At 43.0% G+C, this 21,261-nt stretch overlaps 1 protein-coding gene and 2 long non-coding RNA genes across 4 annotated transcripts; 2 read left to right on the top strand and 1 right to left on the bottom strand.

The window, feature by feature from the left end:
* The first annotated feature begins 1,712 nt into the window (after nt 1-1,712).
* On the top strand, nt 1,713-9,461 carry LOC135318913 (uncharacterized). The gene is made up of 4 exons (XR_010377361.1): nt 1,713-1,874; nt 5,432-5,546; nt 7,282-7,377; nt 9,380-9,461. It is a non-coding gene; the product is annotated as an uncharacterized LOC135318913 (long non-coding RNA).
* LOC105084438 (uncharacterized) lies at nt 5,728-10,252 on the bottom strand. Of its 2 annotated transcripts, none has more exons than XR_836695.3 (3): nt 10,182-10,252; nt 9,443-9,566; nt 5,728-6,413 (listed from the first exon to the last, which is right to left on the bottom strand). It is a non-coding gene; the product is annotated as an uncharacterized LOC105084438 (long non-coding RNA). The 2 variants fall into 2 exon arrangements; XR_010377360.1 differs by lacking the exon at nt 10,182-10,252 and adding an exon at nt 9,919-9,974.
* Nucleotides 10,253-10,833: 581 nt separating this feature from the next.
* On the top strand, nt 10,834-14,853 carry SLC25A4 (solute carrier family 25 member 4). Its single transcript, XM_031440309.2, has 4 exons — nt 10,834-11,071; nt 12,377-12,863; nt 13,382-13,522; nt 14,414-14,853. The coding sequence occupies exons 1-4, from the start codon at nt 10,961-10,963 to the stop codon at nt 14,569-14,571; spliced, it is 897 nt and encodes a 298-aa protein (XP_031296169.1). The 5' UTR covers nt 10,834-10,960; the 3' UTR covers nt 14,572-14,853.
* Nucleotides 14,854-21,261: the final 6,408 nt, after the last annotated feature.

Raw genomic sequence — 21,261 nt, 5'->3', positions numbered from 1 at the left:
AAAATAAAGTGCATTTCTTGGGGGCATCACATACTTGGGCTCCCTTTCTTTTCTTATAGGAGTCTCTGCTTTGACTGAATTCTTTTTGTCTACTATTTTGAGGCTGCATTAGTATGTCTTTATTTAAAAGTAGGAAGATTCCCTCCCCCCTTAGTTTAGTGTACTATTGACAGGTTTTTTTAATAAAAATTCGAGACCCAGCCTCCTACTTTGAGGATCGCTATATGTGATCTCCCCCTAGTGGCCACATTGAATAATGTTATGAAATCCAAACAATTCTTCCAGAGCTCAACTTAATCCAAGGCGAGCTGCACATACTCGACAGCTGCGTCAATTCCTTATTAATTTGACTTTAGTGTTTTCTGAAGCAGCAAATAAGTTGGCATCACAGCCCAGAGAGATACTCAGTGCCGAAACAGGCCAAGAGGGGAAATGTGGCACTCTCTTTAGGTGGCAAAATGGTAGCCACCTAAAATAATTAACAATTATTATAGTGTTACTAGCACCTTAATATGTAATTCAGAAACATATGTAATAGTTGACATAGGATAGACATGGTAAACATGTGATATAAATGGTGACTTTCAGGAACATGAAGGAGGACAAATGGAAAGCATAAAATAAAATGACAGAAATAAATTTTAAACCATGTGTAGTGATTCCTTTGCAACTTCCTTTGATCTATAATTATTTAAAAATAAAATTTTAAAAATATCAGCAGTCACAACAAATGGAAATGGATCCAAACTCTAGCTAAAAGAAGCATATCAACTTAGAATTTTTTTAAAAAAGGAAAAAGAAAATATAAGAGTTCATGGAAAACATACCTCAGACATGTAGAATGGCTGAAAGTAAAAGAACAGAAAAAGATAAACTAGGCAAATACAAACCAAAGGAAAGCAGGCGTTGCTCTGTTCATTTAGGGATTTTAGGGCAAAAGCATTAGTACAGATAAAAAGGACTAAAACTTAATGATGAAAGCTAAATTCACCATGAAGGTATAGCAACTCAAATCTTGTCCGCCTTTAGGCACAAAGCTGTAAGTGCCAAGATGGCGGAGTAGAGAGATCACAGCTCACCCTCTCCCACAAATACATCAAGAATTACATCTACAAACCCAATGAGTGGCATAGAACACCTACTGAACTCTGGGAGAGTGTTTCTCCCTTCGAAATATGGGAGGATTCTCACAAAATCTGGTAACGGAAAAAAGAGAAAAGGAAAAATCGGTGCAGGACCAGTCCTGCAGGGAGGGAGCGGCATAGGAAGAAAGGCGCCCTCACGCTGGAATGCCCCCTCCAGCCAGGAGGTCAGCGGAGCTTCGGAGGCTCAGAGGAGAAAGTAGCACCGCTTGGCAGACAGAACCAAGGGAAACGGAGGGTCCCTGCGACCCCAGCCTTAGAGCCAGCTGGCAGGGACGAGCTGGGACTCGCTGCTGGAGATCCATGAGGAGCCCAGGCAGAGGGCAGGGGCCCACTGCACAGAGGCAGCCTCGGGACTGGAGGGCGGTGTGAGCTCTGGCTGGGGGTGTGTGCAGAACAGAACAGTCTGGACCCCCATTAAAAAACATACACCACTGTTTGTGTGTGTGAGGGGGGCGCAACACAGCCATGCCATACCGCTTCCTCCGCAGTGGCTCCACTGTTGGCGTGTTCTCGCGAGAAGAGAGGTGGGGCTCGGTCATAGCCGTTGCTGCTGCCTGGAGCCGGGGCTGCAAGCTGAATCCATACCCAGAGGCCCTGCACCTTCACAGGCGGGAGTGGGATTTGTTTACAGCCCCAGGCAGAGAGGGCAGATTCGCTCTCTGTGGACGCTTTGTGGACCCGTGCCTCTGGGAAGAGCCTGCAGTGAGCAGCGTTCTGGCATGCAGCGGGGTGAGTACAAGCACCGGTATTTACAACAGGCAGGTGTACTGTACTGCACGGGGAGGCAGGGCTGGGGTCTGCGCTTCCCTGTGGTTTCAGGTGTGTGACTGCACACTCGCTAGGCGGGTCCTAGTGCCTGACATTGGTGGATCTGCACTGGTGTTTCCTGGAGCCCAGAACTTGAGGGACACCAGAGCAGGTGCCAGACATTCCCACAGCTAAGGTGGGAACAAAGGCAGCATCATCAAAGAGTACTCTGTAAGCCCACATGACAAGTGACAGACAACACCACAGAGGGCACTGCCCAGTGGACATCTCTTGTGGACTCTTCTTCACAGCTGAAGTGCTCCAGCCCTGCCTACCACACACCACAGATCAGAAATGGGTCTAGAAGCCTCTATTCCTGCATCAGGGGAACATACCCAGCCCCTGTCAAGGCTGTGAAAACCACAGAACATAAAAGGAGGCCCCGCTCAACAACAACAATCAGGGCAGGCTCTGATCACAACACCAACCACACCCCCAATCAAAGGGTAACAGCCAGCACACACGGAAGAAAGACATGGCAACTGACCATAGTGAGAACAGCCATCGCAACAAAACTATTAGATACACGTAGTCTGCAAAGGAATGCTCCCACTTTAAATAAAAACAAACAAAAAATAAAATAGCCCTTCAAGACCACAGTAGATAAACTGATACTCCATAATCCATAGTGCCAGAGAGATATAAGTAAAATGAAGAAGCAGAGGAACCACTCCCAATTAACAGAACAAGAGAAGTCCCCTGAAAGAATGAACAATGAGATAGACCTTGACAGTCTACTAGATCATGACTTTAAAAGGAGGTGATAAAAGCACTGAAGGAAATAAGAGAGGCTATGAATAGACACAAAGAATACTATGACAAGGAAATAGAAACTATAAAGAGGAGTCAATTAAAAAGAGAAAACTCAATGGCTGAGATAAGAGCTGAGCTCAAGGCAGTCAAAAGCAGACTAGATAATGCAGAGGAACGAATAAGTGACTTAGAAGACAGGATAGCAGAAGTGACCCAATCAGAACATTAGACAGAAAAGCAAGTAGAAAGCAATATAAGGGACCTATGGGATAATATAAAGTGTGCCAACCTACACATAATAGGGGTCCCAGAAGGAGAAGAAAGAGAAAAGGGAATTGAAAAGATATTTGAAGAAATCATGACTGAAAAATTTCCAAACCTAAAAATGGAAACAGATATCCAAGTACAGGAAGCACAGAGGGTCCTAAACAAGAAGAACCCAAACAGACCTACACCAAGACATATTATAATCAAGATGGCCAAGCTTTAAGATAAAGAAATAATTCTAAATGCAGCAAGAGAAAAACTAAGAGTTGGTTACATGCGATCCCCCATAGGCTTTCAGCTGATTTCTTTACACAAACATCGCTGGCCAGAAGGGAGTGGCAAGATGTATTCAAAGCCCTGAATGAGAAAAAGCTGCAACCTAGGATACTCTATCTGGTAAGACTATCCTTTAGAGTAGAAAGAGAGCTAAAGAATTTCATAGACAAGAAAAAACTGAAAGAATTGAGCAATACTAAACCTATCCTAAAAGCAACATTGGAAGGTCTACTCTAAATAGAAAAGAAGCAGGAAGCTATAGAAATGAGAAGACCATAATTGGAAATGCAATAACTACAATGAGTTGCAAGGGAATAAACATGAAGATGTGAAATAACAACAATAAAAAAAAAGGACATCAAAATCATGAAAGGTGGGAGAAGGGAGCAAGAAAACATAGGTTTTTTTCTCTTTCTTTTTTTTTCTTTTTTCTTCATTCTTTTTAGGATGTGTTTGAACCTACATGACTACCAGTCTAAAGCAAACAGATATAATAAACAACAAGTTTACACTGTATAACACAGGGAACCACATTCAATATCTTGTAGTAACTTACGGTGAAAAAGAATATGAAAACAAATATATGTATGTTCATGTGTGATGGCAGCATTATGCAGTACACCAAAAATTGATACAACACCGTAAATTGACTATACTTCAATAAAAAAATATTAAAAACCCCACAAAGCCTTAAAATATATAAAGGAAAATTTGACAGAACTGTAAGGAGAAACGGGACAAACCCAGCACTGAAGTGGCTGTGATTTTATATGGCAGATGCACATCACAGACAGTCATATTTCTGCCAGTATATTTACTCCTACTTTATATGATGAAATCCCATATACCTGCACTTCTCAGTGTCCACAAAAGTTAGGGTGGGTTCTAGGTGCTCCCTTATTGGAAAAATTTAAGAATAAGTGCACTAGAAATTGAAGCATGGTATTTCCCTGTCATTCAACAAAAAGTTACCATGGAGCTTATGTGTTAAAAGAGTCATTTGTTGTACTTACTTACTTAGCCATTTAATACAAATGCACAAGCTGGAGTTTCATAGTGATTTATAGAGAACGACCCTGAAGGTCCTCCCTCCCCTAAAACACACACACATTCTCATTTAAGACTTCCTCTCCCTTTTTTTTAATGGAGGTACTGGGGATTGAACCCCAGACCTCGTGCATGCTAAGTACGCACCCTACCAAGAGATAGCCACCCACCCCGGCTGCCTCTCCTTCTTAAAGAAATGTGCTTGATGGAATGAGCAACACTAAAGAGTTTCCAAAGTTATGACAAATCTTTAGCTATTGTTTTTTAAAACTAAGAAAATACTATAGCAAGCACGAATATTGGTCCACAAACAGCTGTGCAAAGCAATTTAATTTCTATGAAGAGACTCCACTCTGCCACGTGGTGGAAACAATTTGGGTCCCCTTTTCTCTCCACTGCTTTCCGGTGGATTCCATCTGCATTCCAAGGATGGTTCTGGTACGAAGGCTGGGGAGGGAGAGGCGTGTGGTCTGGATCTACCCGTGCTGGCATCAGCTGCCGGGGCCCTCCTTCTCCCCGTCCCGTCTTCAGTCATTGCTCCGTCAGGTCACGCCTGACACTGGCCTCATTTCCAACCACGGGGCTCTTCAGGTCTGGCTCGCCCTCGGCTGACTTTGGTGTCCTTGGGTAGAAAATGTTATCCCACAGCTCCCACATCACACAGGGGCAGGAGAAACCTAATGGGGCTTTCTAGGGTCCTTCACCCAAGCAGGCTGACCTGCAGGTGACTGAGATTTGTCCTCCTGTTCTTTTTCATGATGAATGAACTCTGGGAGGCTGTCTCTCTGACCTGTGTCCTAAAACGCCACCCAGCCTTATCTCCTCTGGCTTCTCGCTGCCTCCCCAGGGCTGGGGAGGTTAGGGGACCCCATCTTCTCAAGACCCAAACTAACATCTCACTCCTTGCTTTCTCTCTAGCCTTCCTTCTTTCTCCCCAGGTTTGGGAAAACCTGAATCAATCTTTGGAAGGGTGTGCTGGGCAGGAAGTTCTGCTTTCCCTCACGTATTCCACCAAATCTCCTGTGTAGACTGGAATTCTTTCCCTTCCTCTGGAAATCCAAATGCCGAGAACAGACTCTATTATTTATTTATTTATTTTTTTTTTGCTTTCGGAATGTTTTCTTTTTCTGAGGCAGTGCCACAGGATATCTAGCTGACTGAAAAAGGAAAAGGTCATGGGGTAAAAGCCAGCACATGGGGAAAAAGACTCCGTGCCTTAAAACAGCAATATACTGCTCTTCAACAGCACAGGTGAGCAAAAATGGTCTCTCTGATAACAGTTATTAAACATTGATTTAACTCATAACAGGAATAAAGCAAGTGTTTTTTAAAAAGAAAAATAAAACAACTGCTAGGATAAGGAAATACTAAATCCTGGGGAAGCCAGTTCAAAATGTACTTAGAAAACCAGTCAAGTCAGCTCCAGGTGAGTAATGGCTTTATTCACGGAGGCTGCGATTCACTGAAGCCAGAAGGCAGTGAAACAGGGAGGGTGGGTGGTTATGGCCAGAAGACATTCTTACACATGCATAAACATAACCTTAACTGCACTGTAGAATCTGAATATACTTATTGCAGTCGTGGATAAAGTAAAGAGGGGGCTCCTACGTGGGAGAGAAGAGGTTTGGACCTCCTTTAGGAAGGGGCTGTCCACTTCTGTTAGTTGAGGACAGGCTGCAGGGACTGAAAGTACCCAGGCTCCCTGCCTCCAGCACTGCTGAGCCAGTTTCTCCGGGGAGGAGGGCCTTCTGGGAGAAGAAATCCATCTGACCATCTTTTTTATGATTCAGCGACTCATCTTCCCAGAAATCACCCCCTTTAAATAATCACACCTAAAATCCTTCTAACAAAACGTCTTTATCATAAGCATTCATAAAATGTTAAAAATACTAGTTCTGACTAGGGTAGCACATTGACAGTCATTCAGCGGGAAGTTACAGCCACAGCTCTGCGTGGAGCCTTGTCTCACCACGTTGGAAGGGCTCTGTAGGCAACACCAGTGTGTCTGTTCCCGCCACGTGAGCTTCTCCAGGGCAGCGATCTTAACCTTCGTGATTTTTGTATCACTGGTACCTAACAGAGTGTTTGGTGTCTAGAGCGGGCATTCAATAATGCTTGCTGAAAGATAAAAAGAAAAGAAATGAATGAATGAATGAATTGTGAATGATTCAGGTAATTTCTGTTTTGATGCATACGAGCAGGAAGAGAGTGGATACCCAAAGGAGTTGATCACTAAAGGATAAGAAGAGTCTACAACGAACAAATGGGTTAAAAAAAAAAAAAAAAAAAAGAGAATAGATTTTCTAGTTTCAAAGTTTTGCTTGGCATGAGCTACGCAGGAGCTGGAAGTTAGAGCGTTTTGCATGAATATGCATGATTTCTGAAGGCATGTGGTATGTGTGTGTGAGCTTTAATAAGGACTTAACTATTAAGGTGCTTGATTGTAAAGAATTTGTTAATTAGGGTATTCTAATTAATTAAGCTACCTTGAACAAGAATTGTGGAGCAATATTGCATTTGTTTTGTTTTGTCTTTTGGAAACAATGCATCAGTGCGTGAGTATGAATGAGTCTACTAAATACCCTTGATTGAAATTCAGCAATTCATATGTGGTTTTATATGACCCCAAAAAATCAAAGTTCAAAATTCATTCCTCTTTGCTTATTGCCTGAGTTTACCATGTGAACAAACCACAAGATTGTGCTCTAAATCCTAGCAGCTTTAGAGTCACCTACACACAGGCAGTGCGTTCTCTCCATCATCAGCAAATCCTAAAGTGTTTCTTATCCTTTTACTCTTTAGCAGCTCCCATTCTCCAGTCCCAATTTGGTAAAAGAGACTAATTCTTTAAAAGCTGCCGTGAAAAATCCAGAAGTCTAGCTCAATACCCTACTCTTACTTGTACCCAGCCCTGCCCGCCCCCCACTCCTCCAGGCTCCAGGATACCACACCGCATTTGAAAGCAGAAATTTCTTTCTTATCTCAGATGCCCTGTCCACTCTCAAGCTGGCAGAAGGCCACTGAGTACTGGGATTGGCTGGTGAACATATGCTCTGCTGCAGGTCATTCTCTCTCCGCCTGTGTAAGTGATACCCAGATCTTGTGATCACAGACAGCTCGTGCCCCTGAGGGCATCTGAGGCCTCTCCTTTCTGAGAAAGTCCATGGAGGGTGAGAACAGTGTATGGATTTCCATGGAAAACCTCTTGTTGAGGATTCCAGCTACAGCTCCCCTGAGGGGACAGGATAATTGGACAGAAGCCGAGAAGAAATATTATATCTCCTAGTTAGAAAATACCAACAATTCTGATCGGTAAAATTAAGTGTAACAAAGATGATAAACTTTCCTGAATTAATATGTTAGTATTTCATTTAACTTACATGTCTGTTAAAATTTTTTTCTTGTGATATTTAAATAATTGAACAACTTGACAGTAAAAATAAATCCAGGCATATAGGCAGACAAAACTCTTATTTTTTAAGTGGTTGTGGAATCACATAAACGTTCTTTTTTTTTTAAGAGTGATGATCAAATAAATAAGTGATAGTATGGTGACTTTTTAAATTAAAGCTATTATAAGCACTTATATGACAAATTAGAATTAATAACATAAGACAAATAATGGAGAGAAGAAAATATCTACATAAGAATTAGTGTTGGCTTACTCAAGAATGGTGTGAAAAAAAATGAAATTGGACCATACCTCCTTATAATATATAACGTAGTGCTACACTTAAAAAAAATACCAAAAAAGTAGAAGATAGACTAATTATCTATTAGGGCAAATAAACTAGTATATCTACCAAAGAGATATAGTTACACCAGTATGGGACGTATATCATCATATTCTGGATCTGTGTGTATTTAAAGAAATAACGCTGTTAGAGCAATGCAATAATATGAATATTTTTCAAAAATGAAAAATACTCAGTACATGTATATTGTCCCAAATGTATAAAGAATTGTAAATACAGGCAGATAACTCTGCTTTCATTCCATAAGTGGTCAAGGAAGATTAAAATTTATACAAAAGGAAAATGCTGAGAAATTAGGTTGAATCATATGGAATACGCACAGTTTCATAGCAATTAAAGAGGTGCAAATTAGAACACATAAAATGGCACAAATAACTAAAGATCCTTTTTTTTTTTAAAGCCAGTGTTGGAGGAGGATCTGTGGAAAACAAGAGCCTATTTACATAGCTGGTGGGCTCCACATTTTTTTTTTCAAGAAACTATGTTTTTTTTTAACTGAAGTATAGTTGATGCACAATATTATATATTACAGGTATACAATGTAGTGATTCATAGTTTTTAAAGGTTATACTCAGTTTACAGTTATTATAAAATATTAGCTATATTCCCTGTGTTGTACAATATATTCTTGTAGTTTATTTTATACATTATAGTTTGTAATCTTAACCCCCTCTCCCCATTGGTAACCGCTAGTTTTTTCTCTATATCTGTGAGTCTCTTTTTTGTTATATTCACTAGTTTGTTGTATTTTTTAGATTCCACATGTAAGTGACATCATACAGTATTTCTGAAGAACAATTTCTCAATCTGTACAGGAGCTGAAAAACTTTTAAAATATTGTATCTATTCATTCCATTTTGGGAATACATGAGAAGGCAAAACAAGGGGGAAATGAAATCTGTGCATAAGTATCTATATAGAAGTATTACTTTTCATAATAAAAATAAGACACATCTCTCATGCACAATTAAAAGGGAAATGGTGTAGGCAGCTGCTCTGTATGAACAGGATGGAATTCAGTACACTATGATCATTACAATGACGAACATGTGGATTATGGTGACCTATGAAAATCTGTATGTGAAGCTGTGATAAATCTGCACAAGTGACAAATATATCCACTGCTGAACTTCTTTGAGTAGTGGGAATATTTTGGGGTTCTGGGGGGCTGAGTCATATCTTATATTAAATCCTCAGGGCCAAACTGGGGTCCTGGTGTTTGATAAGTGCTTAAGGGTTTGTTGAATGAATACATAAATATCTTTCCTCTTTATGCTGAATTCTCGACCTTCTGCCAGCAATGACCTTGGTAAATTTGCACTTTGCTAGCTTTCCTACAGCTCACCTGGATTTCTGACCACAAGCCTGCTCCAGCTTCAGATAAATGCATACCTGTTGTGGTCCTGGCACCCAAGTAAGTGACCTCTGCTCTACTGACGCCTTCAGACCCTGGGTGACACTGAACTGCAGCTCCCTCAGTGCCTATCATGATGTCTATCTGCATTCATCAGCAAGCCTGTTGAAAAAAAATGAATAAACTTTGTCCAACGTTCAAAGGAACATTAACAAACCTGGCAAGAGAATTGAGTAGTGTAAACAGTTTAGTGCAGTGATTCTAGGGGAAGTAACAGCTGTATTTGAAAACCTGTATGATTATAGGAACTGCCTAAAAATAAGTTAAGGAAAATCAAAGCTCATAGTAATGTATATCAAAAAAAAAATTGCAATCAATTCCTAGGACTAGATAGCATATATCGCCCCAACCCCAGGTGTCTATTAAAAAGGCAAATACAGCTAAGGATTTGACCTTGTCTTACTTAACATCCCAGTCACTCAGCTAGTCCGACAGGAAGGGTAAAACCACTGACCCTCAAGAAGCCGCCAGCTGCCTGAGAACATTCTGCTCAGAATGTGTGCTGAGATTCCATTGAGAGCAGAGTGGAACATTAAGCCCTTAAGGGATTTACACACACACACACACACACACACACACACACACACAAAAGGTGTTCTATAAGGTCCTTGTTATTAAGAGTTACCAGGCGCTGTGCGTCATGGGGTGACAGGCTGACCTAACAAAAAAGCAACAGACACATACACACACACTCAACTTGCTAAGACAAGTATTCACCTAGTGGCCCCTTGCATTCGGCCTGTCCTGGTGGCAGTGAGTTCTAGGCACATAAACATTTGATAGCAGAATGAATGATTGAACGACTGAATGGGGAGAAGAGGAGATTCAGCAGGTTGCCAGATTACGTGAAGCAATCACAGCATCATATGACGTTAGTGTATTTACTTTGGCGGATCTTAATTGATTTGTGACAGCACACAACTCTGTAGAGGCCCACATCCAGGCAGGAAGCTTTGGTGAGGGACACAGTTACAAAGAAGAAGGAAAATGGGCCGAAATGCCTTGGCCAGGAGTGGGTCTCGTGCAAGCCCGAAGTTAAAGCGAGCCGGGCTCGAGGCCGAGGGCCCAGAGTCCAGGTCTGGCCTAGCCTAAACCTCCTTGTGCTATAAATACAGTGGCCCACATGCTGCAGAGACACGGTGTTCCCTCTGCTCGCGGGACAGATAACATGAATTTGCCCTTTAAACGTCCCAAGCGAAGGCACAGCCCCCGGCCCACCCCTGCCTCCCGGAAGCGCCTTCGCCCCCGATGCCCTCTGCAGAGGAGGGGGCCGGCCGGGGGGGTCCGCGCACCTGCCCAGCCAATGCGCGGGGCGCGCACGGCCCCAGGGCCCTCCTCCTCTCGCGAGAGGCTGGGCGGGGGATATAAGGCGGGCTGCGGGGCTAGGAGAGCGGCCCCTTCGCGTTGCGCAGGGAGGAAGCCAGGGAGGGCGTTCCTGGCCGGGCGGAGAGAGCAAGAACGCGGCTCCCGGAGGCGGTGTGCGCCCGGCTGTCAGCATGAGCGATCAGGCTTTGAGCTTCTTAAAGGACTTCCTCGCCGGTGGTGTCGCCGCTGCTGTCTCCAAGACCGCCGTCGCCCCCATAGAGAGGGTCAAACTGCTGCTGCAGGTGAGGGCGGCGCGGGCGCGGCGAGCGGGGCGCGTGGCGCGGGGCGCGGTGCCGGGCGCGCGGGGTCCCGGTGAGCCTCGGGCGAAAGGGAGCGGGGCCCGGAGCTGCGGAAAATCCGCGCTAGGCCTGGGCCCGGCGCACGGCCTGCGCGGAGGGTAAGGTGCCCTCTGCGCAGATACAGGGCCAGCGTCAGTAGCGGATTCCTGGTGTCGGATGGCGCCCCGCGTGCGGGTGTCTATATATGGAAACCCACTCCTAGTAGGTTGCGGCCAGCCAGATCCTGCTCCGGGGACAGTGCGGGCACGCCACTCAGGCCTCTTGGATCGGCCTCAACTCTTAATTTTCAATGTCCCTTGCACCCTCTTACCTGCATCCACCTTTTACAATGAAGACATCTAAATAATTGGTACTCAAGATTATTATTACGGTGTCGCATCAGCTGTGCTGTATGCTGACATGCCTGTGCAGTTTTGTATGACCTCTGTAACATAGGTATTGTTTCCATTTTACATATGAAGAAACAAGTTTTGAGAGACTAAGAAACAATTTTCAGAATGCACTCAGATCGCCTTCCTCATCTTTTCCCAAAATCTTTTTCTTCCCAGCCTGGTCTCTGAATGGCTTGTCCTCTTCATCCCATCTATCTTTTTTTCCTCCACTTGCCTTAAAGGCAAAGGCAGCTCAATGAGGAATTGGGTGTCCTCAATTTGGGAGTCAAAATGATCAGTAACAAGAGAAACCCCAACAAACTGCTCACAGCAACAAACCCTTCAAAACTTGATTACTTGGATAATCTGTTTTAAAAATTTCAGGCTTAAATGCCTAGTGGATTCGTTCTCCTTCTGTTAGAACATCTACTAAGGGACCCTGGTCTCGGGGAGACTAGAGACAGACAGAGGAATCGTCATCTCCTGCCCATCATCTTTATTAAATCAGAGCAGGTGCCCTTTGGAGCAGGGACTTGTAATCATTTCTATCTCCTGTAAGCCCCTAGTATAGTTCTGGCATCTAGGGAAACTGCAACAAATAAACGACTCCCTTTTCACAGTTAAATCATCTTCTCTGTTTGGAGCAGAACCTTTTCTCTCAAATGCCCTGATAATTGAGGCAAAGTTGGATTTGGGGGGCTCATTATCCAAGTAGCTTAACATTTACATTTACTCTATATTCATTTGATTTCCCTGTACTTAAAAAAAAAAAAAAGGAAATCAAAGAAGTGCAAACCTTCTTGTTCTCCTGTCTCTTTCCTTCTCTCTGCCCTTCCTGTCCTCTCCCGCCCTACTCCTCCCTCTCCCCCTCCCACAGGTCCAGCATGCCAGCAAACAGATCAGTGCTGAGAAGCAGTACAAAGGGATCATTGATTGTGTGGTGAGAATCCCCAGGGAGCAGGGCTTTCTCTCCTTCTGGAGGGGTAACCTGGCCAACGTGATCCGTTACTTCCCCACCCAAGCTCTCAACTTCGCCTTCAAGGACAAGTACAAGCAGATCTTCCTGGGGGGCGTGGACCGGCATAAGCAGTTCTGGCGCTACTTTGCTGGTAACCTGGCTTCTGGCGGGGCAGCTGGGGCCACCTCCCTCTGCTTTGTCTACCCACTGGACTTTGCTAGGACCAGGTTGGCTGCCGACGTGGGCAAGGGTGCCGCCCAGCGTGAGTTCACTGGTCTGGGCAACTGTCTCGCCAAGATCTTCAAGTCTGATGGCCTTAGGGGTCTCTACCAGGGTTTCAACGTCTCTGTCCAGGGCATCATTATCTACAGAGCTGCCTACTTCGGAGTCTATGATACTGCCAAGGGTGAGAGAAGGGTGTCGGGGTGGGGGGCAGGAGGAGGGTGTGTGCAGAGAAGATCCTGAGGGATCTCTAACTCATAAAGAACTTTACATTTGTTAATCTCAATTTTCCCTTGTCCTTGGGCTTTAACTGAGGCCTCTCGGTGAGGAGGTTGTGAGTTGTGGATCGACAGCCAGGGGGTTCTCCTTGTCCTCTAGTGAAATAAGCCCTGGCCTTGAGTTATTCAGAGAGGACAGAAGGAGCCCGGCTCCCTCTATCAGTTACCAAGTTTAACTTGGAGCTGCTTCAACCTGCCCCGTACACTGGGCACAGCTCTGATGTTGCCAGTCCAGGGAGGGCGCCACCAACTTTTGTTGGCTGCCTGGCTACTTGTGAGACACCTAATGAGGGACGGGTACTTCAGGGAGGGTGGGGCAGGGAGTTGGAAGTTTAGGGGCCACTTCTCCATCCTCACCTGCTTTCTGCTGAGTGGCTCAGAGGAATGACATCATGGCCATTTGGCTTTTTGGCTTTGCCCTCAGGGATGTTGCCTGACCCCAAGAATGTGCACATTATCGTGAGCTGGATGATTGCCCAGACCGTGACGGCGGTGGCAGGGCTGGTGTCCTACCCCTTTGACACTGTTCGCCGTAGGATGATGATGCAGTCTGGCCGAAAAGGGGGTAAGCCTCAGACCTATCTAAATCTTATTTTCGGCCCAAGGAGAATACTAGTCAGTGCTCTTTTCAGCCTTTGTTATTCTAAGTTAAAATTATGTGATAAGAATTTAGAAAGGAAAGATTATGATGACTCCTCCCTAACATTCTCAACTGTTCCTTTGGAGAAAAGGTTTCTTTTTTTTTTTTTTTTAGTCAAAGAAATGATAAGAACATCAAAAGTGGGATACTCAGAAGTGAAGTTAACTGGGTATCTAGCATCATAGAGGCCATAGGCCTTTTTCCCTTAGAGCCTGGGTACAGAAACAAGGGGAAAGAATTGAAGTAATTAGCTAATTTGTTTACTTCTCTTATCTAGTTATCACCAGTATTACTGGGGAGGGTGATTTAGCTGGGGGAGAGATGGTCTGAAGCAGTCTGTTGCGATAGAAAAAGTTTTGGCTTCCACAGGTTCAGACATATGGAATTGCCATTTTTAAAATCAAAAAATAGTGAAATGTTAGCGGTTTCATATTGTTCAACCTAATAATTGCATCTTTTTTAAGTCTATAAACTTGGGCATAATCTGAGTATTAGGCCTCACTTTTCTTCTCCATAAGAAAGGGCACCACCCAGCTTAATATTTCTTCCCCACCCCATTCCCTTCCTATTTCACATTTTGACATCTGTGAATTAGCTGGTTAATCGCCCAGTTCTTCACTTGATCTTCAGTTGAAGTAGGAAAGACAAGAGACCCTGCCCAACAGTTACGCAAGGGGAGGGGATGTCCAGAGCTGGGTGTAAGGCTAAAGGGACCTTCCTTTAGTAAAACTGGTAACACCATGTGCAGGTGTCTTCCAGAGGAAAAGTCTCTTTCCTCCAGAATTATGGAGCCCTTACCAACATTTGTTTCCACAGCGGACATTATGTACACCGGGACAGTGGACTGCTGGAGAAAGATTGCAAAAGATGAAGGACCCAAGGCTTTCTTCAAAGGTGCCTGGTCCAACGTACTGAGAGGCATGGGCGGTGCTTTTGTATTGGTATTGTATGACGAGATCAAAAAATTTGTCTAATGTAATTAAAACTCGAGTTCATTGGTTCCAGATTCATTGTGTGGTTTAAGAGACTCTTCCTAGGGGAAGTAAAAAGCAGGATCTGGCATAAAACCAGACTGGAAGGAATACCTCAGAAAAAGCTTCATTGAGTGTTCATGAAACCACAGATGTATTTTGTATTTATTTTACATTTAAATTCCCATAGCAAATATAAAAGAACTTATCGTACTGACACAATTAACTGAAGAACTGATGATAAAATAACTGAATGCGAAATGTCAATAAAGACCACTTAATGCACGTTCTCTATTTTACTGAATTCTTATTAACTGACAAATGGATTAAAAAAATAAGACCATAAATCTTATTTTCTAGCATGACTCATTTGTAACTCAGTGGCCAAGCTTCTAAATGTCAGCTATTATCCTGTGTATCGTGTGAGTACCTACAGTACTTAAAGTTCCGGTTTTCAAACTGAAATGCTCTCTCTTCACCTTCCCTCGTACTGTCTCCTGTAGGCTCCGGGTGGTAACTCGGGTTGTGGCTTCCATAATCTCAGCGTATTGTATGTATCTTCATAGTCCTCAGGAATTCTGAGGTTCCGCTAAAAGCTTTAAATCACAGTTTGAAGAGCTTTGCATGGTTGGGAAGTGCTCTGTATTATTAGTGCCTTTAGAGAATTGTGATACTTAGAACTTTGTGACCGATGGACAGTATTCATTGAAAATCAGTCAGAAAGCTAGTACTTAATGCCTGTTCCATCCTGTGGAAGATACAGAAAGGCACGAGCCATTCTGAAAAAAGCTTAAATGAGGTTAGGCGAGAGGAGCAAAATGGCGTTGTTAAATAATGTTTTAATACAGTGGATCTTGGTTGAGTAGGAGTAGAAGGCAGGAGATGAACTGGGGTGGGGGGGGTGGTAGAAGGTAGGCCTTGAAAGAAGGTAACTAGATTTAGATACGTGGGTATAGAAAGTAGTATTTTCTCATATTAGACACCCGCTATAGGAAAGTATCTGCCAGCACTTCTTTTTGTAACAATTTATCAAGACCTGGAGGAAGAATCAGTGTTTGATTTGACTCTCATAAATTTGTGAGCAAGAGGAAAGTAATTACAGTCTCAAGTTGGGAATTAAGCATTTTTGGTCCAGAGGACCACACAGTTCCTATAGTCCTCGACTGTTGGGAGTGACCTGGAGGAAACGTGCCCTGTATCCCAGGTGAAGCCTCAAGGGTGGCACGTGTCTTTTAGGGTTCTCCTGACAGGTCCTTTTGTACCCTCTGTTCTTCACCCTCCTTCCAAAGCTCTTCCACCTTTTCACCCCTGCCTCCCGGGCAAAAACCAGCTGCCTTGTTTTACCACAATAACAAAGGTCTGCGTTTTGTCATATCCAGGTTACATCCATCCTGATCTAGTAGATGGCTCTGCCCATGGAAAAGGCTAACAAGCTAAAAAGAGGTTCTCTCAAGCCCATCTCAAGGCCAGGCCACAGCACGGGTTGTTAGGGGCCATCTGGATACATTGTCCTCATGTGGCTTTCCATCCTAAGGGTGAACGGTCCAAGTTCTATTGCTGATGCAGAGAAAAAACAGCAGGGCAGGCTTGGAGGACAAATACTTCTGTGATGTGGATCTCAAAGGAAGGCCAGCCCTCTGAGTATTTTCAAACCTAAGAGGGACGGGGAGAGGCCACGAGAAGCAGGGGTGAACTGCGAGTGGTCAGTGAACAATGGGTCCTCCCAGCCCACCCCAGAACCAGCATTGTTTTCCAGTCTTTAACTGGCTCCTCCCTGGCATGGAACAGGAAGTGGAGAAGAGGATTCAACGTTTACTAAATGGTGTGATTATCTCCCTTCTGCACGTGACCCAGATATTGGCCTCCCCCATTCCTGCTAATGTTACCTCTGCGGCATCGGGAATGGACTTTGTCTCAAGAGCTTGCTGAGTTGCTGAGTTGGTCCTCACTCTGGCTCCTTAATGCACCGGGGGCTCCTAGACCTCCAAGCCTCTGACAGGCAGTACCTCGCTTTACTGTCCTATCTTTACAACCCTCTCCCTGTGCAAAGCTGTCCTGCTTAAAAGTCTGGGAAAATGAGAAAGGTACAAGTTAAAGTAACAACTGGGAATGGTGTGTCCAGCCCCCAGGGATTTCTCAGTCTGTCCTGCAAAGCTCTCTCCCTAAATGCAGCCCACTTCTCACCACCACCCCTAGTAAGCCTTTTTCATATTTTGTGTTCTCCTTAAAAGCCTCGCCTATAGGCATCTTGTCTTTTTAGCCACCTTAATTTAGGATGAGAGAGGAGAAGGTAAAAGAAGGCTTGCCTCAGTCTGTATTTTAAACCTCAATGAACTGGGTAAGTTTCCACTCCTTTTTACTTTGTGTAGAATATGTAGCATAAATTGTGCCGAGGCAAAATTTACAACCACCTCCAACGTGCCAGGCTGTGAGGGAGCCTACGCTGTAAGCTGTAAGTTTGGTGAGGGCAGTGACCATCTGTTTCACCACCTTGTGCCTGGGACATGGACAGGGTTTAATACAGATTTGTTGAATGCAAGAATGAATGATGAAAAGGCACATCTGAAAAACCAAAAGAACCTGGAGACTGTTTGGGGAAAGGCGAGTCCCCTAGTCAGGTGGAATCCTGAACATGTGGAGGGTAGTAAGTGGACAAGCATGTTGGGGTGGTGTGTAATGTTACAGATGAAAACTTATGGCTGTCTTAAATTTAGATCTCAAGTCCTTAAATACAGTTTTTCAAAGACTGCCACACCATAAATTCCTTTAACTTTTCTGCTTCTCTTGAATATCAGTTTTTATCAATGCATGAAAAAGTACGGTTGGCCCTCATTTGCAGATTTTGTATTTGCAAATTAGCCTGCTCCCTAAAACTTACTTCTAACCCCTCTGTGTTCATTCGTGGGCATGCGCAGAGCAGTAAAAACCTTGCCTGACGTGTGTTCCCCGCTGAAAGTCATTCTCAAGGAGCCCGGGGGAGTGATGAGAGGTGAGGCTAAATAATGACGCGCTCAGTGGGCTCTTCTGAAGAACTTCAACTTTCTAAACAGTCTATAGAGAGTCTGAGCTTTTAAAGCAAGGAAGTGACACAGTCAAGTTTCCACTGCAGCCCTTTGGCTAAAATAAAATATTTAAATAAAAATTCACAGGAAGGCACTGGGGAGCTGACAGGGCATGGGAAATCGGCCAAGATTTGGGAGAAGACATCCAGAGAAAAGAGTCTGGTGTTTGGGGTCCAATTCCCCCTGAGGTGTCTGAAAATTGTGGAAATGCGGCTGGAAAATTGAGGAACTGGAAAGAGAGTCCGAAAGCCCTCTCAGGGAGAGGACAAAAGCTGGAACCCCGGGGCAGCCCAGGGAGGGGAGCCCTGGGGATCCTGTTTCGGACTGGGGGCCCACAGGGTGACAGCGCAGCAGGAAGAGTGAACCGGAAACCACGTGGCTGCTGTGGCCGCTGATGCCGGCCTTCAGGCCATCTGGATCCCTTTAACTGGATCACGGCAATCTGTGATTGCGAGCACCTCTGTGCCTGCCAGTAGCAAAAGTAAATCTTATCTGGGAGAAAATATCACCCAGAGCAGGGGTCAACGAACTCTTTCTCTGAAGGACGAAATAGTAAATATTTTAGGCTGTGCTGGCCAGATGTTCTTTGACACAGCACAGCTCTGCCCTATTGCAAAAGCAGCCCCAGACAAGTAAATGAACCAGCGTGGCTGTTCCCTAAAACTTACATAGGGACACTGAAATGTGAATTTCTGTCACAAAATATTCTTTTTATTTCAAAAAAATTTTTAAAGGTAAAAGCTGCTGAATTTGGCTAATGGGCTGTAACTTGCTGAACCCTGACCTAGGGCTTCAAGTTTTTCCTACCATTTTTCATATAAACCAAAAACACAAATAAAACTTTAAAATATCCTGTTAAAAATAAATAAATATAATTCCCTCTAAATAAATACAAAATTTTAAAAATACTATTAAAATGTGTTCTAAAGAGCCATGGGGTACAAAATGGAAGTCAAAATGGAAACACAAAAATATTTTGGACTTAAAATAAAAATACCCTGTTACCAAAACTTCTGGGAAACAGCTAACGCTATCCTCAGAAGAAATTTATAGCCTTTGATGGATATATTAGAAAAGAATGGCTGAAAATCAGTGAACTACGTCCATCTCAAGAAGTTAAAAAAATAACCAGACTGGGAGGAAATTTCTTTATAACACAACTCATACTGGGATTGATCATATCCAGAACATATAACTGCTCCTACAAATCGAAAAGAAAAAGACATCCAACCAATAGAAAAATAGGCAGAAAGTTTGAAAAGATACTTCACACAAAATACTCCAATGGCCAATGTTCAATCTTATCAGCCAGAGTAATGCAATTAAAAATCACGAGATACCATTACATAACCCACCCAAATGGTTAAACTTTAAAAATGACTGACACTAAATATTAGTGAGCATATGGAGCAACTGGAACTAATGCACTTTGGTGAGAGTAAATTGGTACCCTTACTCTGGAAAATGCTGGCATTGCCTACTAAATATGTAGACTCTGCCCAGAAACTCCACTCCTAAGCATATGCCCAACCAAAATGCACACACAGGTAATAAAAAAGGTAAAAGCTGCTGAATTTGGCTGGTGGGCTGTAACTTGCTGAACCCTGATCTAGGGCTTCAAGTGTTTCCTATAATTTTTCATATAAATCAAAAACACAAAAATAACTTTTATATTTAATCAAGACACATCTACAAAAATCATCCTATTAGAATTATTTGTTAACAGTCCAAACCTGGACGTCACTTTAAATGTCCATCAACCACAGACTGCATAACTGAATCATGGTATAGTCATACACCAGACCACTATACCGAAACGAGAACAAATGAATTACAGCCACACGCCACGACGACGTGGAAGAATCTCACAAACATTAAGTATGTTCAGCAAAAGCAATGAGACACAAAAGAAAATAATCCCAATCATATGACGTTCAACACAACAGTGCTGGTAGTTACCTTCTGGAGGGCGAAGAGCGAGGGGCCGGGGAGGGAGCCCCATGGGTCCTCATGAGTGCTGGCACCACCGCCAATGCCCGGCACCTACAGGTCCACTGAATCCGGGAGATGGTAGAAATCACAACCGAGAGGTGCAGACGAACGAAGTGGTCGATAAACTGATTCCAGACAACCCTGGACAAGACACAGAAGAGGCTTGCCAGCCTATTTATCCGCTTGTCAGAAAAGTAAGGATGCTGATGAAGGCCAGGTTTGGACTGGGACACTCACGGGGCTTCAAGGTGAAAATAGCACTCCTGAACAAGCTTGGGGATGAGAGAGGTACTGCAGTCCAACGAGCTGGTGGATCTGAACCACTGGTCCAAGAACTGTTTAAAATTCAGACTTTGAATGGTGACAAATTAAAAATCTTACTAGTCTGAAAAAAAAAAAGGCAGAGGAGGTGCATCGTATGGTTCTTGGCAGTATTCTAACTCTTAATCTGGTTAGTGGTGACCCAGGTGTTTGCTTTGTGACAATATAAGAGTTGTGCATTTGTTTTGTACCCCCTTTCTGTATTTCTGTAATACTTTTGAACAGTTAACAGCAAAATCTATGGAATGTCATTTTCTTGCAGCTGTTCATTCACCTGAAAGACCACAACCCTCTCACATTCCCCAAAATGTAATTTAAAATGAAATCTTCTCAAATTGATGGTAGAATTAGGTTTTTCTAGTTGTATTCACAACTAGCAGATATATTTGCTTAATTTGGATATTTTCTTCATGAAATGTAAAGATTCTCAGAATGAAATAAAGAAAACAAAGCACATTCCAAACTTGGAGATAGCTATAACCCCCAAATATATGAAAGAAGTGTGATGTGTGATTTTTGGTGAAGACTATCACTGTAATATACATACTCTCAGAATTTCAAACCATAGTTTTAAGTCATTTTTTTGGTGACTACCCAAATTCTTTTACTATCTTATAATACTGGATACAAAATTATAGATTTATAGGAAAAAAACCCATGTTTCATTATAGTAAAATACTGATGTTACCTCATAAATTTTACTTTATAAAGCAGTAAAAACCTTAAAAAAAACCTCTAGAACAAATAGTGCAACCTACAAAGTGGATTCTGAAATAAAGGCATGGAACATTAAGATTGTTTAATAGGGGTTCCAGCAATATCTTTAAGTGGATTAAAAAAGTCACCAGAATTTTAAAATCAAATAAAATTTTCTGCTATAAAGTAATCTTATTTGCTATAAGCATCCCTTAACTTTGTAGCTGAGAGCTCAAATAGACTCCAGCAGTACTACTTAGTCATTTATTCTAATGGCACTGTTGTATTTAACCCTCATAAAAAAAAATTCCTAACACTTTAGCAGCAAGTTTTAAAAACTATTTATCACTAATACATATAATACATGTGAAATGTTGGTATGAATAGACACTTTTTAAAAAAACGCTCTTTCAAGCTTGTATGAAAGGGTATCCATTGTAGCATAACAATTTTACAGAACAAATTTGATGATGTGGTTTAGAGATGATGATCAAGAATGTAATTTTAAGCAAACACTTTCCCACATAAAAGCCATACTTTCAAAGATAGAAATAACTAATATCCTCTTTCCAACTTCATTCTCATTAATTCTTAGTCTTATAAGGCTCATAAGTTATTATTC

This window comes from Camelus dromedarius, chromosome 22 (genome assembly GCF_036321535.1).
Source record: "Camelus dromedarius isolate mCamDro1 chromosome 22, mCamDro1.pat, whole genome shotgun sequence".
Lineage (NCBI taxonomy): Eukaryota > Metazoa > Chordata > Mammalia > Artiodactyla > Camelidae > Camelus > Camelus dromedarius.
The sequence above is the reverse complement of the archived record's forward strand: the minus strand, read 5'-3'. Positions and strand labels throughout refer to the sequence as shown.

Excerpts from the sequence above, each read along its gene's own strand:
- SLC25A4 (XM_031440309.2), top strand. The coding sequence starts at position 10,961 with ATGAGCGATCAGGCTTTGAGCTTCTTAAAGGACTTCCTCGCCGGTGGT. Across the intron at positions 11,072-12,376 it reads GGGTCAAACTGCTGCTGCAG|GTCCAGCATGCCAGCAAACA; the intron begins GTGAGGGCGGCG and ends CCCCTCCCACAG. Across the intron at positions 12,864-13,381 it reads AGTCTATGATACTGCCAAGG|GGATGTTGCCTGACCCCAAG; the intron begins GTGAGAGAAGGG and ends CTTTGCCCTCAG.